At 44.5% G+C, this 14,920-nt stretch overlaps 2 protein-coding genes across 2 annotated transcripts in view; both read left to right on the top strand.

The window, feature by feature from the left end:
• LOC105386665 (laccase-1) overlaps window positions 1-7,715 on the top strand; it is a 42,158-nt gene extending 34,443 nt beyond the window's left edge. Inside the window, exons 2-8 of the mRNA XM_011557274.3 lie at window positions 2,452-2,893; window positions 3,466-3,750; window positions 3,840-4,315; window positions 4,832-5,016; window positions 5,850-6,045; window positions 6,130-6,342; window positions 6,431-7,715. Coding sequence (XP_011555576.2) covers window positions 2,452-2,893; window positions 3,466-3,750; window positions 3,840-4,315; window positions 4,832-5,016; window positions 5,850-6,045; window positions 6,130-6,342; window positions 6,431-6,819 — 2,186 coding nt within the window. The 3' untranslated portion in view covers window positions 6,820-7,715. The remainder of the gene's footprint in view (window positions 1-2,451; window positions 2,894-3,465; window positions 3,751-3,839; window positions 4,316-4,831; window positions 5,017-5,849; window positions 6,046-6,129; window positions 6,343-6,430) is intronic.
• Window positions 7,357-14,808, top strand: LOC105386687 (laccase-15). Its single transcript, XM_011557299.3, has 5 exons — window positions 7,357-7,368; window positions 8,077-8,272; window positions 12,581-12,796; window positions 13,104-13,334; window positions 13,555-14,808. Exons 1-5 carry the CDS (start codon window positions 7,357-7,359, stop codon window positions 13,731-13,733), a joined length of 834 nt encoding a protein of 277 aa, XP_011555601.3. The 3' UTR covers window positions 13,734-14,808.
• The last annotated feature ends 112 nt before the right edge of the window (window positions 14,809-14,920 follow it).

The raw sequence follows: 14,920 nt of genomic DNA, 5'->3' as shown, positions 1-14,920 counted from the left end.
AAGATAGAAATATTAAAAACTTAAACTTGCCACCTTTGTATACCATTAAATTAATATTTCTATGTTTTATTGTACCCATGTATATTGTATAGTTGCTAAATAATTATCGCCTTCTTCCAGTCAACACTGGTGACCTCGATGTTTAGGAGACAACCTGTAACTCGTATTGACTAATAATTACTTCAATACTAAAAACTTAACTGAAGTCAATAATTTTATTTATTCAACTTTCAGTCTGATAATATTTTTTTCTGAATTTTGGAGGAACTGGATATCTTTTACATCATTTTAATACATAATTCCGAGAATGTCCAAAATAAATAGAGTCGTTCCACTGTAAATTTACAACAAAAAAAGTGAGAGCTTACACCAAAAAAGTTTATTTTTATTTGTGATTTCGGAAACTAACATGGTACCTACTACCTACTCTTCCTCATTAAATTTGGGCTTAGAAAAAGTACGCTGTCATCTTTTACTCGTTGCAAATTTAGTGTAGTGGGACTCTATATAGTACCGAAATGATATAAAACGTAAACAATTTGAAGCAATTGTAATCTGCAAATATCTGCACACTAATTACATAATACACTGTAATCATGCATTCTCGATGAAATTTTCTGCTCAACAAACCATTTTAATAATATATAACGCTTAATAATAGCTAGGAATTCTTGAACAGAAGACATGATATACAATTACGTAGATAACAATCTTGGAGAGGAGTCTAGCAGCTAGATACAAATAATTGTTAAATACTAGATAACTAGATATACTCGTAGATACCAGATTTTATAGAATACAAAGCTTCGCTCCTAAAAAAATATGATTGCGCAATGCACTTTAAATTGAAAATAGTTAAAAAAATATGGTTTGTGCCGTAAATTTATCTATAATTGTTTGAAGTATACGAATACATAGGTAGCCAACATTAAAGATTTAATAACAAACGAACCTATATCCAAATTATTTGTAGTAAGCACTAATAACATTAAAAAGCGGTACTCATTAGATAATGGAGAATTACTCTAGTTGATGAGATTATGAGTAATAATTTTGGTTTAGAACTTCCTGCTATGTCATTTTTTCATACATATTATAATAATTTGATAATACAACATTATAAATTAACTTTTTATGCGCATATACACATTCACGTAACTTATGTTAAGTATTTTACATCTGCGTCGTCGGCGTCATATAAATTTACGCCGATCACAGATTTACGAGTGGAAAGTATTATTGTACGGCAATTCTGACTTACATAAAAGCTGCGTTAAAACGTAGTAATCCAATTTAATCTGTATTAGACTAACACTCTTATGCTGATGACGGCAATACTTCGTAAACATTTCTCACCTAACAAATTACCAGGAAGAAAGCCAGAGAAAACTTCTGACTCGATTACTAAAACCACACGATAACCACGATAAACTACCTCCTAATTCTACTTATCTGAGATTTTCTGCGGCACTATAATTTATCACGGACCTACACATCTATCAAATTGGTAACTATTACGCCTTTAGGGCATAGGCGGGCACAGCCGTGGGTGGTAAAAGAAATAATGAACAACAGTTACTGAACTGAAAATGGACTGTGAAAACTAAATCTATGATTTATTAACAATGGTCCTGTTATTCTCTCCGGAAGCACTAAAACAGAATAGATTCCAATAACACAGATATGTCAATTACTATTGTGCCCATTGGCTCTACAATGCCAATATTAACTGGACGAGGAAGTAAAAGTTAAAATTAAACCAAGGTCTTGAACCCTGAAACGGAACCGTCATTAGGCAGAAAAAATAACTCGTAATAACCATAGGCGGCGGCGGAGCTTAGTGAAGGCTGTACAATGCTCCTGTGTGTTTTACAGCAATTAATGTAAATAATTATTTTAATATTAAAGTAATATACGTATTTATTTATCATACCTAGATATAGGTACATAGAGAAACCTATCTATCTACAGTTCTTTCGCACTCGTGACCTGAATCAGAGTCGAAATTAAACTCAGGTAGCTTTTCAAACATAATTTTACACTTGTCGACAAAAGGTTTACACAGTCATTGATCCAAACAATACGATTGGCACGAGGAAGTAAAAGTCCTGTTACAAAAGGACACAGCGCGAGTCGGGACTCGCTCGGAGCGATGTTTCGAAAACCCGCGCAGTCGTGACCGCCAGCGCCTACATACACCAGGGAACTACATTAACGCACCTGCTAGGATTATGCAGCAGGCTTTATCTAATAAACTTATCGGGCGAATACATTAGGGCTCTTGACAGATGGCTTGCGAAAATGGTCGAGATCGTCATAGATATTGCAAATTATGCGGTCCGTCGCTATTGCGGTATTGTCCTGGCTGCAGTTCCCACGACCATTTCCCATAGAGTTAGCCTAGTAATTGGGTCTGATGAGTGTATTTATGGTTTTCATTTCGGTTTCCAGAGACTCGGCCGGACGACCAGTCGGCGTCGGGAGCGTCGCCGTCGTCATGGTGGCAGGCGGGCACGGCCTCACCTTTCCGGGACACGGGTAGCAGCGGCTTCTCTTCCACCCACGGGCTGGTGCAGACGCACCCGTCCGTGGATCCGTTCAGCACGTTCGGCAGTATCGGGAGCACGATCGGGCCGAACCCGTTCGCTCAGACCAGCGGCAGCGGTCCGCTGAGCGGTGGTATCCGGAACAGCCCGCTGCCGCCGCTGACGCCGGGGGCCAATGGGAAGCCGTCGCTGCGGCACCTGGACTTCACGAGCAGCGCCACGGCGGAGCTGCGCCGCAACCCCGCGCTGTCGGCCCCGGACGAGTGCGCGCGCGCGTGTCGCGAGAACGAGCCGCCCCGGATCTGCTACTACCACTTCACGCTCGAGTTCTACACTGTTTTGGGAGCGTGAGTTGCTTGTTTTTTGTTTGTGTAGCTTTTTATTTTTATTTTCAAGCATACAAAGACGTTGAAATACTACTGTCCAAGTATTCTGCAATCTACAAACATAATCATTTGTACGAATTCATTTCACTCCAGTTGCAATTGTTGGTTATGAAAACTGGTCCATAAATCATACAGATGATTGTGCAATGTTACACAAGAAACAATTTTCGCTTACGGTCTTAATATAAAATGACATGATAAAATTTTATCATCACGATCCGAGCCGTGGCCGAGCCGGGCATGCGACGCCGCGACTCACGCGCCGACCCAGCGACACACTTGCGATTTCACACACCGCACGCTTTACTTCACCCAGCGAGTTTCAATGCCGCGCTCATTGAACCGCAAGTAGTTCATATTTCAATGTGGATTCACTTAATTGATAGGTGACGACAGTAGTTGGCAAACCTCGATATTCATGATAGCAGAAACTGCCGCAGGAAATGGCGTAACAATGATAAGGAAAACGTATATATGTCGCTTATGTCAGCGTCTGGACAGCATCGTTTTTCAACTTGGCATTTGTTTTGCAGGGCGTGTCAGGTGTGCACTCCTAACGCCACCAACACGGTGTGGTCGCACTGCCAGTGCGTGCTGGCCGACGGCGTGGAGCGCGGGATCCTGTCCGCCAACCGGATGCTGCCGGGGCCCTCCATCCAGGTGTGCGAGGGAGACAAGGTGGTCATCGACGTGGAGAACCACATGGAGGGCATGGAGGTCACCCTCCACTGGCACGGCATCACGCAGAGAGGAACCCAGTACTACGATGGCGTGCCTTTCGTTACGCAATGTCCTATTCAGCAAGGAAACACTTTCAGGTAACTTGTAATGCGCAGCGCTCTGTTCACGCTCGTGAGGTTCGTGACTGACGGTTTGTAATAAAACTATAATATTTTACGTGTTCCAGGTATCAATGGCAAGGTAACGCTGGTACGCACTTTTGGCACGCCCACACCGGTCTGCAGAAGTTGGACGGTCTGTACGGCAGTATAGTAGTTCGTCAACCTCCGTCGAAGGACCCGAACAGCCACCTGTACGACTACGACCTGACGACGCACGTGATGCTGCTGAGTGACTGGCTGCACGAGGACGCGGCGGAGCGCTTCCCCGGCCGCCTGGCGGTCAACACCGGCCAGGACCCCGAGTCCGTGCTCATCAACGGCAAGGGCCAGTTCCGCGACCCCAACACCGGCTTCATGACCAACACGCCGCTCGAGGTGTTCACCATCACGCCGGGCCGCCGCTACCGCTTCCGCATGATCAACGCCTTCGCCTCCGTGTGCCCGGCGCAGATGACCATCGAGGGCCACAACCTCACCGTCATCGCCACCGACGGCGAGCCCGTGCAGCCCGTCTCCGTCAACACCATCATCTCCTTCTCAGGTCAGTTCATTCTCTTTCTAGGAAACATATAGAACTGTGTACTTATCGCGAACTTGTTTTGACAATGACTTTCGGATTCAAACTGAATTCAATTTGGCACTAATTAGGTACTTCGTAAATGTTATTACGTTTTGATTTTGCGATAAGGCCCCAGCTATAGACTTGGGTTTATCACAGTCAGTTAATTATGTCACAATATTTTATCAATCAATCTGCAATATTTAAATTGTATCGCCAATCAAAACTCTATTCATGTTGATTGATTATTACCGTAGGCGATGTAATAAATCCGTAAGATTATTACATAAATCACGGAACTCGCCTACTTGTTGCTATCAGTCGCTATTAGATACGTCAATTCATTACACAGAGTCAGTCGGGTAAAAAAAACACATAATGCGAAACTGTAACACTATCATAACCACTGAACGCGGTCGAAAGTGCCACGCCTATTGCAGCTGTGGGCAAACGTGTAGATCTCCACTGATGCATAAACTAGCTAATTAACTTTTTCAGGTGAACGTTACGACTTTGTGATTGAGGCGAACAACAACCCTGGAGCGTACTGGATCCAAGTGCGAGGTCTAGGAGAGTGCGGCGTGCGGCGCGCGCAGCAACTGGGAATCCTGCGGTACGCGCGCGGGCCCTACCAGCCCTCCTCGCAGCCGCCCACCTACGACGTCGGCATCCCACAGGGGGTGGTGAGTACGCCCCGCACCGTTCTGTATATACAACGTAGTGTACCATAACACTAAATGACAATCCTTATAGCTAGATTCGGTAGTGAACATGGGTAGTCCCTAGCCAACTGTAAATACAAAACAGTAGTAAAATGGGGAGTTGAATGTCTGGAGTGAAGAAAGCTAAGACACTATTTAAGGTGGATAATTAATGTAGCTGTCACGCTAAGGCTCATGCTAATGACTTTAAAGTACGTGGCTCTAAGTCTTGGCCCGAGTTATTAATTGGCGGATATTGCATACATTCCTAAGGCCGTCCGGTCCGAGCCCTCAGCTCAAATGAAACTTCTGTCGACAGTGCTACACTTAGACGCTGATTGCCCAACGACAATATTTTATACTTGCACTATGTCCTTTAGATAAGAATACTTAATGGATTAAGTGGTGTAGCTGCAATTTACTTTGTGGTGACATAGTTAGGTCTTAGATTATAGATATTAAACGCTACGGTGGGCCACATAATTGTTGCAAACAAGACTTAGTTTTTTGTAAACTTGTTAGGTACTTTCCATTGGCAATGAGTATATATTTTTATAAGACAGCTTGTACTTACATTGAGTGTATCATGTACAATACAAGAGCATAATGATCGATTTTCTCCGCGATATAAATACCAATACACCCTACTTCCTGACCACTTTTAAATAAATTGCATGACCGCAGTAGACTACTCCCACTAGAAGAAACTTCTGTAAAAACTGAGATACGTAGACCGTAGTCGACAGAACCTAGTAGTTTAGTAACCGCACGTATTCTAGTAATTGCACGAACCTCTCTCCTCCACTAACTACCAGGTGATGAACCCACTCGACGCCCGCTGCAACATCCAGAGGAATGATGCCATCTGCGTCAGCCAGCTCAAGAACGCTCAGAACATCGACCCCGCCATCTTGCAAGAGAGGCCCGACGTCAAGATATTCTTGCCGTTCCGATTCTTCGTATACAGACCCGAAATGCTGTTCCAGCCCAACACCTACAACAGATACTTAGGTACGTTGCATCAATACCAAACAATGCGTTAATCACTGGTTGATTTGAAGGATGGGGTGTAATGATGCTTGTAATGTATTGCAGTTGCCCCGCAAGGAGACCACGTGATCAGCTTGATAGATGAGATCTCGTACATGGCGCCGCCCGCGCCGCTCATCAGCCAGTACGACGATATTAACCCGGAGCAGTTCTGTAACGGAGACAACCGCCCCGCCGACTGTGGACAGAACTGCATGTGCACGCACAAAGTAGACATCCCGCTCAACGCCATCGTCGAAATCGTACTCGTCGACGAAGGTATGCTCATAAAACTTACAATGTAGCCTATCATTATTATTACCATAGAAATTGTTAATTTATTCTAACGCGACAATGTATTTTTCAGTACAAATCGCGAACTTGTCCCATCCGTTCCACTTGCACGGTTACCCGTTCAACGTAATCGGTATCGGCCGGTCCCCGGACCAGAACGTGAAGAAGATCAACTTGAAGCACGCTCTGGACCTGGACCGGAGAGGTCTGCTTGAGCGCCACCTGAAGCAGGGCGACCTGCCGCCGGCGAAGGACACCATCGCCGTGCCCAACAACGGCTACGTCATCGTGCGATTCAGGGCCAACAACCCCGGTTTCTGGCTGCTCCACTGCCACTTCCTGTTCCACATCGTGATCGGCATGAACCTCGTGCTGCAAGTGGGCACGCACGCCGACCTTCCCCCCGTCCCCCCCAACTTCCCCACTTGTGGCGACCACTTGCCCCCCATCACCCTCCACTAGAACGGTTCCTAGGTGCAGCTGCAACAAAGTATAGCCGTTACTTTACTATGTTACCTAAGTGTAATTTTATGTTTGAATTGTGTGATGTGTTCAGCAGGTTCGAAGTGCTCGAATCTGCGGTCGTGTAACTTGTAATCGTTTGAATGGTGCAGATAGTCTATGTCAGTTCGTGATTTTATTTAAACGGTGATATTTTATTGTTAACTTCCGTTTCAGTTTGGTCGTCAATGGTGATAATTTTTAGATTGATTGTTACTTGCCTTATATTATTGTGACAATCGACTCGAGGCTATAATCGTACATAATTACTTCTATTATTTTATCTTCACCGAGGGTTTATTTCTTTCTTTGAAGACTCTCTATTCTCTAACTAACAACTTGCCATTGTATTATTTCACCAATGATATTTATAACGTGTATATATTTTTAGTAATAATTGCTATTTTAGTTTTAAGCGATATATTTCTAATATATACTACTAACACATTGCATGCGATACGAACTGTAGAAAATGTAAATAACTGTAGAGTCTGCAGAATGTACATACACGTATGAAGTACGGACCCATTCGATCACCTCATCCAAAACTCGATCATGCTCATTCCGAAATCGATAGACTGTAAATAGATTTTAAAATAATTCCTAGATACAAATGTTACCACTTTGTTGTTAATATTGTTACCATTACTTTAAGCCGATATTCTGTGCAACATATTTTAAGTTTTGTACATTTCCGCTTCGTAAAACGCATTCAAAATCCCTAGTCTAAAACTTTTTCGAAAATCTTTTTTATACAGCTTAACAAAGCTTCGATGTTTGTATAAATGTCAACGAAAACAAAACATTTATTTATTTAAAATGTGATTTTGATACTCTCTAATAAAACATACAAAATACTACCTATTTTATTTTAAATCTCACTGTTACTCATCATGTTTGTACTTTGTAAGTAAATGTTCCTGGAATTTCCCTTGTTAATAATACCCACCTCCGAGAATTCCTTTGCACAGTAGTTAACAAACTATACCACGTAGATGTTATTTAGACTATGTAATGGGAAAACCTCAGGATAAACTTTGGCACCGGATACAGGTTGTACATTTTACTATTTTATTTACTATCTCATGCTCATGCAATAAATTAGAAAAAAATCAAAATAAACAATTGAAAATTAAATTTAAATTTTGAATTATGCTTTCACTGCACACATTTTTAAACTCAGATAGAAAGATATCAGTAATCTAAGCTCAATTTCAGGTGTTAAACCCGTTGGACGCCATTTGCAATGTGGAACGAAACGATGCGGTGTGCGTATCAAACCTCAAGTCTTCTAAACCGATCGACAAGGCGATCCTGCAGGAGAGGCCTGACGTCAAGATCTTCCTGCCGTTCCGCTTCCACTTCTACAAGCCACAGGAGCTGTTCAAGGAGAATACCTACAAGAACTACTTAGGTAAGAGATGCGTAAAATAAAGAGTTTAAGGCCCTGTATGGCTGTTCAGTCACAGGAAAAAAGGTAGCTCGCAAAACCAACATAGGCTGTAGAAGTGGCTGACTAACTGTACAGAACGACTGAAGACGATATAGTTTATAGTTAGTCTTCTTTATAAATAGTTAATAGAAATAACCAGATAGAGTATTTAGCCCGATCACACTTGCGAAGGTTCTGGAACATTCCATAGTTTTCATGAAGTTTCCACAATGTTCTAGAATAATTAGTATGGAATAGATAGTTCGATAATAGTCCAGAAGGTTCTAGAACAATGGCCAGGGAATGTTCCATAACGTCTCCGCGAACCTTCTAGTCGCTAAGTTACATAGGTACTTATAGTTGTTTGTTGTATTGTTTACGTTTGTACCTACTTTGGTAATAATAATAATAAATAGTGTGACCTCAGGTATCTCTGGAACTATCGGGAAGATCGCTTGCCGGACTATATAAAGGGATGGGTCCGGCGAATAATATAGTCAGTTTAATAGTAACAGCGGAACAGTAAACAACATACAGTCCACTAGTAACAGCCTACAGTGAAGATCTCCAGAGACACTCGAAGTTAACAGTGAACAGCAATACCGGTGTTTTCTTTGGAAGACTCTACAGGCTAACAGCTACCTAAACAGTGGCATTTCCACATCTTCTTTAAGAACCAACAGGTGCACCGCCACTTCCTTCGAACCGTACAGTAATAGTTCCCAAACGGTCGAGGTGATTCGCACATTTGGTCCATCGGAGCCGGATTGAAGACGCAGGAATGCCTGTAACGAGGTCCACGACAGGGAGGCTACAGCGCGGCGGCCTAGAACAGAAGCCTACAGAAGAATCGTCGGCCGCCGGCGCCACCGCCTCCACCACCACCGCTACAGACTCCGACATGCACACGCCGTCAACCACCGTGACAGCATCGACATTGACGGGTGTGTCCACTGGAGTAACGACGCCGCCCTCGTCTGCGAGGGTGCATAGCGTCTCGCCCCCCATAACAGGGGGGGTACCGCTCCCTGTGTTCGGGGGAGTAACGCCGCCGCCCTCCACTGCCGCGAGGGTGGTAACAGCTGCTGTCGGAACGCCCTTCCCGCCGTCATGCATCCGGGCTACTCCGCCAGCGTCTACAGCAAGATCGAAGGCCAAGTCATTGAAGGCACGCCGCATCGCCGAAGCAAAAGAAGAATTAGCCCGTCGTCGAGTTGAAATCGCCGAAGCGAAAGAAGAAATAGCACGTCGTAAAGCTGAACTTGCCGCCGCCCGGCTCGCAGTTATTGAAGCTGAATCCGACACCGACGACTACGACGGCAGCATCAGCTCCGAGATGGAGAGTACACTCGGGGTCGACACGTGGCTCGAAACACAGCCGCACGTACTGGCCAACGAGCCTCACTCCGCGTCAGCATCACCACCACCGCCAACAGAAGCTGCTGACGACTCCGGTCAGCATGTAGGAGACTACGTTCTGCCGCCGCCAGCCGCTACCGCCGTCGACCCTGTCGCTCAGCCGCGGGCAAGCGACTCTATGAGCCTCACCGCCCTCGCCGAAGCTATCGCTCTGGCTGCAAGAGCCGGGGCGCCGCCGCCACCGCCTCCGCGTCACATCAGCGAACTACCGTATTTCAGCGGCGCACGGCACGAGTGGCTACAGTTCAAGACCGCCTACTACGAGTCCGCCGCATCACTCGCGCCCTGCGACAACATGGGGCGCCTACGTCGATGCCTCGAGGAAGAGCGAAGGAAGCTGTCAGCCGCCTGCTCATCACCAGCACGACGCCCGAGAACGTGATGAAGTCACTTGAATTGTGCTTCGGGCGCCCGGACAGCATCGCACTCGCCGAGTTGGAACGTCTGCGGGCACTACGTCGACCTGCGGATAACGCTACAGAGTTCTGCTTCTTTGCAAATGAAGTAAGCAACATAGTGACGGTACTGCAAGAGCTGCACCGCGACCGCTATCTCAACAATCCTGAGATCACGCAGCTCACAGTCGAGAAGCTCACCTCCGCCCACAAGCTTCGCTGGTACGACTTCTCCGCCGCACAGTCATCTGAGGAACCAGACCTGCTGAAGCTCAGCCGATTCCTCACTCGGGAAGCTTCCATCTGCATGCCGCACGCACACGAGAAGACGGTTGCCTACGAATCGAAGAAACAGCAGCCGCCGCACCGCGCACAATGGACATACGCAACAACAGAACAGAAACCTAAGTGTCCAGTGTGCTGCAACAGGGGCCACGACCCAACAGAATGCCGCAAGTTCGTCGAGAGTGACGTCGACTCACGCTGGCACCTAGCGAAGCAGAGTAGGCTCTGCTTTAGCTGTCTACGCTACCGCAGCAAGACGCACCGATGCAGAAAGAGGAAATGTGACGTCGACTCCTGCAAGAGGTTACATCACCGACTGTTACACTTCGTGCGCAACGACAAGCCCGAAGCAAAGAAAACAGAAGCAGTCGCCTCTACGTGGACACCGAAGCGAACGAAAGCGTATCGCAAAATAGTAAAGGTCCAAGTCTCCGGACCGGCGGGAGCGGTCGACACATGCGCGCTCCTAGACGACGGATCAACAGTGACGCTCATCGACAGTGAAATAGTACAGAAGATCGGAGCCAGGGGGCCCATAGACCCTCTCTATATAGAAGGTGTCTCCGACACAAGCGTCGATGAGTCCGCATCGCGTCGCGTCGCACTCACTCTCAAGGGTGCAAGCGAGACGCACACAGTCAACGCCCGCACAGTACAGAAGCTGCACCTCGCCGCACAGCGTGTCACCGAGCAAGACCTCGCCGGCTGCCCTCACCTGGAAGACATCCAGCACGAGCTGAAGCACGCAGGCATGAAGCCAGGCCTGCTCATCGGCCAAGACAACTGGCACCTGCTGATGGCGACGGAAGTGCGAGCGGGACAGCGACACCAACCAGTGGCTTCACGCACACCACTGGGCTGGGTGTTACACGGTGCACACACACGCACACTGGGACAGCGTGTGCACTACGTGAACAACATCGTCAGCATCGAAGACAGCATGGACGAGCAGCTGAAGAGACACTTCGCGCTCGACTCACTGACGATGACACCGAAGAAAATAAAGTCCGACACAGAACAGCAAAGACTCCAGGACCCTACAGCCTGGCACGGCGGTCAACTTGGGCAACGTGGCAGACGGCAACCTACCACGCAACACGTGGCCGAAAGACGTGGTCACGGCTGTCTACCTCGGAGAAGATATCGCACGAGCAGTCGACGTCCAGACCAAGAGAAGGACCCTCAGAAGACCGACCAAGCAGCTGATGATCCTGCCTACAGCTCCAGTCGTTCCTACCGAAGACTTCAACGCCCTGCAGGCGATGACCGGCGGGAGAGATGTACAGAACGACTGAAGACGATATAGTTTATAGTTAGTCTTCTTTATAAATAGTTAATAGAAATAACCAGATAGAGTATTTAGCCCGATCACACTTGCGAAGGTTCTGGAACATTCCATAGTTTTCATGAAGTTTCCACAATGTTCTAGAATAATTAGTATGGAATAGATAGTTCGATAATAGTCCAGAAGGTTCTAGAACAATGGCCAGGGAATGTTCCGTAACGTCTCCGCGAACCTTCTAGTCGCTAAGTTACATAGGTACTTATAGTTGTTTGTTGTATTGTTTACGTTTGTACCTACTTTGGTAATAATAATAATAAATAGTGTGACCTCAGGTATCTCTGGAACTATCGGGAAGATCGCTTGCCGGACTATATAAAGGGATGGGTCCGGCGAATAATATAGTCAGTTTAATAGTAACAGCGGAACAGTAAACAACATACAGTCCACTAGTAACAGCCTACAGTGAAGATCTCCAGAGACACTCGAAGTTAACAGTGAACAGCAATACCGGTGTTTTCTTTGGAAGACTCTACAGGCTAACAGCTACCTAAACAGTGGCATTTCCACATCTTCTTTAAGAACCAACAGGTGCACCGCCACTTCCTTCGAACCGTACAGTAATAGTTCCCAAACGGTCGAGGTGATTCGCACACTAACATCCTTTCAAGATATAGTGGCCAATGATGATGATAAGGTAACAGCATGCGGTCTATAATATTGGAGCGTTTCAAAGGGTCTTTACTATGATAAAAAAGCAATTCTGGACACAACGCATCAGAGGCCATAAATGTCAAATGCGAAATTATTGAGAAGACATACAACCAAAAATTCAACCAATCAAAACTAATTTCCTAAAAGCCCTCCCCCACAACTAAGTATGTTAACATTGTTAACCCGTACTTCCAGTCGGAGGAATGGGCGGAGACCACGTGCTGAGCTTGGTAGACGAGATCTCGTACGTGGCGCCGCCGTCGCCGCCGCTGTCCCAGATGAGCGAGCTGGACCCGGACCTGTTCTGCAACGGAGACAACCGCCCCGCATCCTGCGGCGTCGACTGCCGCTGCGTGCACATGATCGATGTTCCCCTCAACTCCATTGTGGAGATCGTGCTTGTTGACGAAGGTACCTATGTGCTTCTAGAATAGAACTGAATAGAATACTCTTTATTTTGCAGCATTAAAGATAATATTACAAAAATACAACTAATAAATAATACAAAAGGCGGCTTTTTGGTAAAAGCAATCTCTATAAGACAACATTATACTTTTTCAATGGCATCAATTAGATTTTCATAACTTATCAAGGAATTGAGGATATTTATAGTATGTTTGTTTCGTTTGGTTGCTGTTTCTTCTTTTCTAATGTTATTATCAATGAGATTAAGGTCATCAAGGAATTGAGGAATTTCATTATTTTTGTTTCTTTTCAGTTCAATCACCAAACTTGTCGCATCCGTTCCATCTTCACGGAACGACATACAACGTCATCGGTATGGGTCGATCCCCCGACAAAAATATCAAGAAGATCAATCTGAAACATGCTCTAGACTTGGACAGAAAGGGTCTCCTCAATCGACAGTATAACTTGCCGCCGCATAAAGACACGATAGCGGTGCCGAACAATGGATACGTAGTCATACGACTAAAAGCTGACAACCCAGGTGAGCTGAACAAACTGTTTTGTAATATATTGCAATTTTATGATACAAGTTTAAACGGTGTGACGGCCTTGATGATAATCTTGCTGAACCGTCAAGTAAATGTGGCATAAAAATGCGTACTGCCATAAAAATAAGGTCAATACCCAATACAAGGGCAGCGTTTTTTGCTTACTTTTTCGCAATCTATGTTATAATCTACAACGTCTTTCTCTTGTTTCAGGGTACTGGCTATTCCACTGCCACTTCATATTCCATATAGTGATCGGGATGAATCTAATATTACACATAGGAACTCAACATGACCTTCCGCCGGTGCCTAAAGACTTCCCTCGGTGTGGGAACCACCTGCCCCCCATCACCCCGCTGGCTCCATACCACCGCCCTCTCGGGTATCACTGATCCATCTGATACATCCTCTGGAACTTTTGATCTCTACTAATTCAATAAGCTCCACAAAAACATCAAAAGGATCTTAAACATAAACAAATCTCTCAATAATATACCTAGTTAATGTTTCGCATATTACCAAAACGTACTGCCATATTTTTGTTCGATATTGAAATATGAACTGTACGAGAGAATACTAATTATAATGTAAATATTACAACGTAGTAAATTAATTGTAGTATTCGAAATTAGGATGTGTTTAAGAATAGACGAGATGTTACTATTACTGTAGAATTTTGTTAATAAGACCAAAGTGCTTAAGCTCATCATCAGTGTGATTCAGATATAATTTTAGGATACATTTTTAATTGTTACTTTCTTGTTTTACTGTTCTAGCCATTAGCAATGATGAATGTTTAATGTATGTTATATTTTTGTTACTTAATTTTTATTGTTTTTATACTTGATTAGTTGTATTGCTGTAGATAGTTTATTTGTAGGTGATCTTTGCAATTTAGTACTAAAGTATTGTTAAGTAGCAGCTTAGAACTACTAGAGAATAGTTAATTATTTATAGTAAGTTTTGCATATAATTTTTTATCAAAGATATTAAATTTTCCATAGTATCCAACTTACTCTTTCATGATGTCATCAAGTTAACTTCAGCTCAAGTTACATTTGACTTGAGACCGTACGCGCTTACGGTACTTGTGATTGCATTTCTATCACCACCACCTTGTTTGATGACGTCATATCGTAATGCTTCTGTGTCACTGTCTACAAACAGATTTCTCACTCTAATAGTTGGAGTACCGGGTTCAGCCTACGACCGCTTGGCACAGGGTAGTATTTTATAATAAAATATACGCCTGTGATCGGAGTGTGCACGGAATGATTCATTCATGTTTAATTTATACTTATTTCGTGTACCGACTTCTTGTAAAACTTCGATTCCTAATAGTTACTCCATCTTTTAGGTTTACTGATAATGTAGAGTAACAGAGAGCGTAGTCATTGCAAGGAGAAATAAATATAAAACACCTAAAATGTTTGTTTTAATTATACTCTAAAGCATGCGACGAATTGTGTTAATGTGTGTTTTTGTTGTGAGGCCCATTGTCCTACTCCCATATTAAAATCACCCGTATAATGTTCATATTCTTGAATATTTATACCCGTGTGAAGTATGCATTCATCAA

The sequence above is a fragment of the Plutella xylostella genome, chromosome 10 (genome assembly GCF_932276165.1).
Source record: "Plutella xylostella chromosome 10, ilPluXylo3.1, whole genome shotgun sequence".
NCBI lineage: Eukaryota > Metazoa > Arthropoda > Insecta > Lepidoptera > Plutellidae > Plutella > Plutella xylostella.
This window is presented reverse-complemented; position numbering and strand designations above follow the sequence as displayed.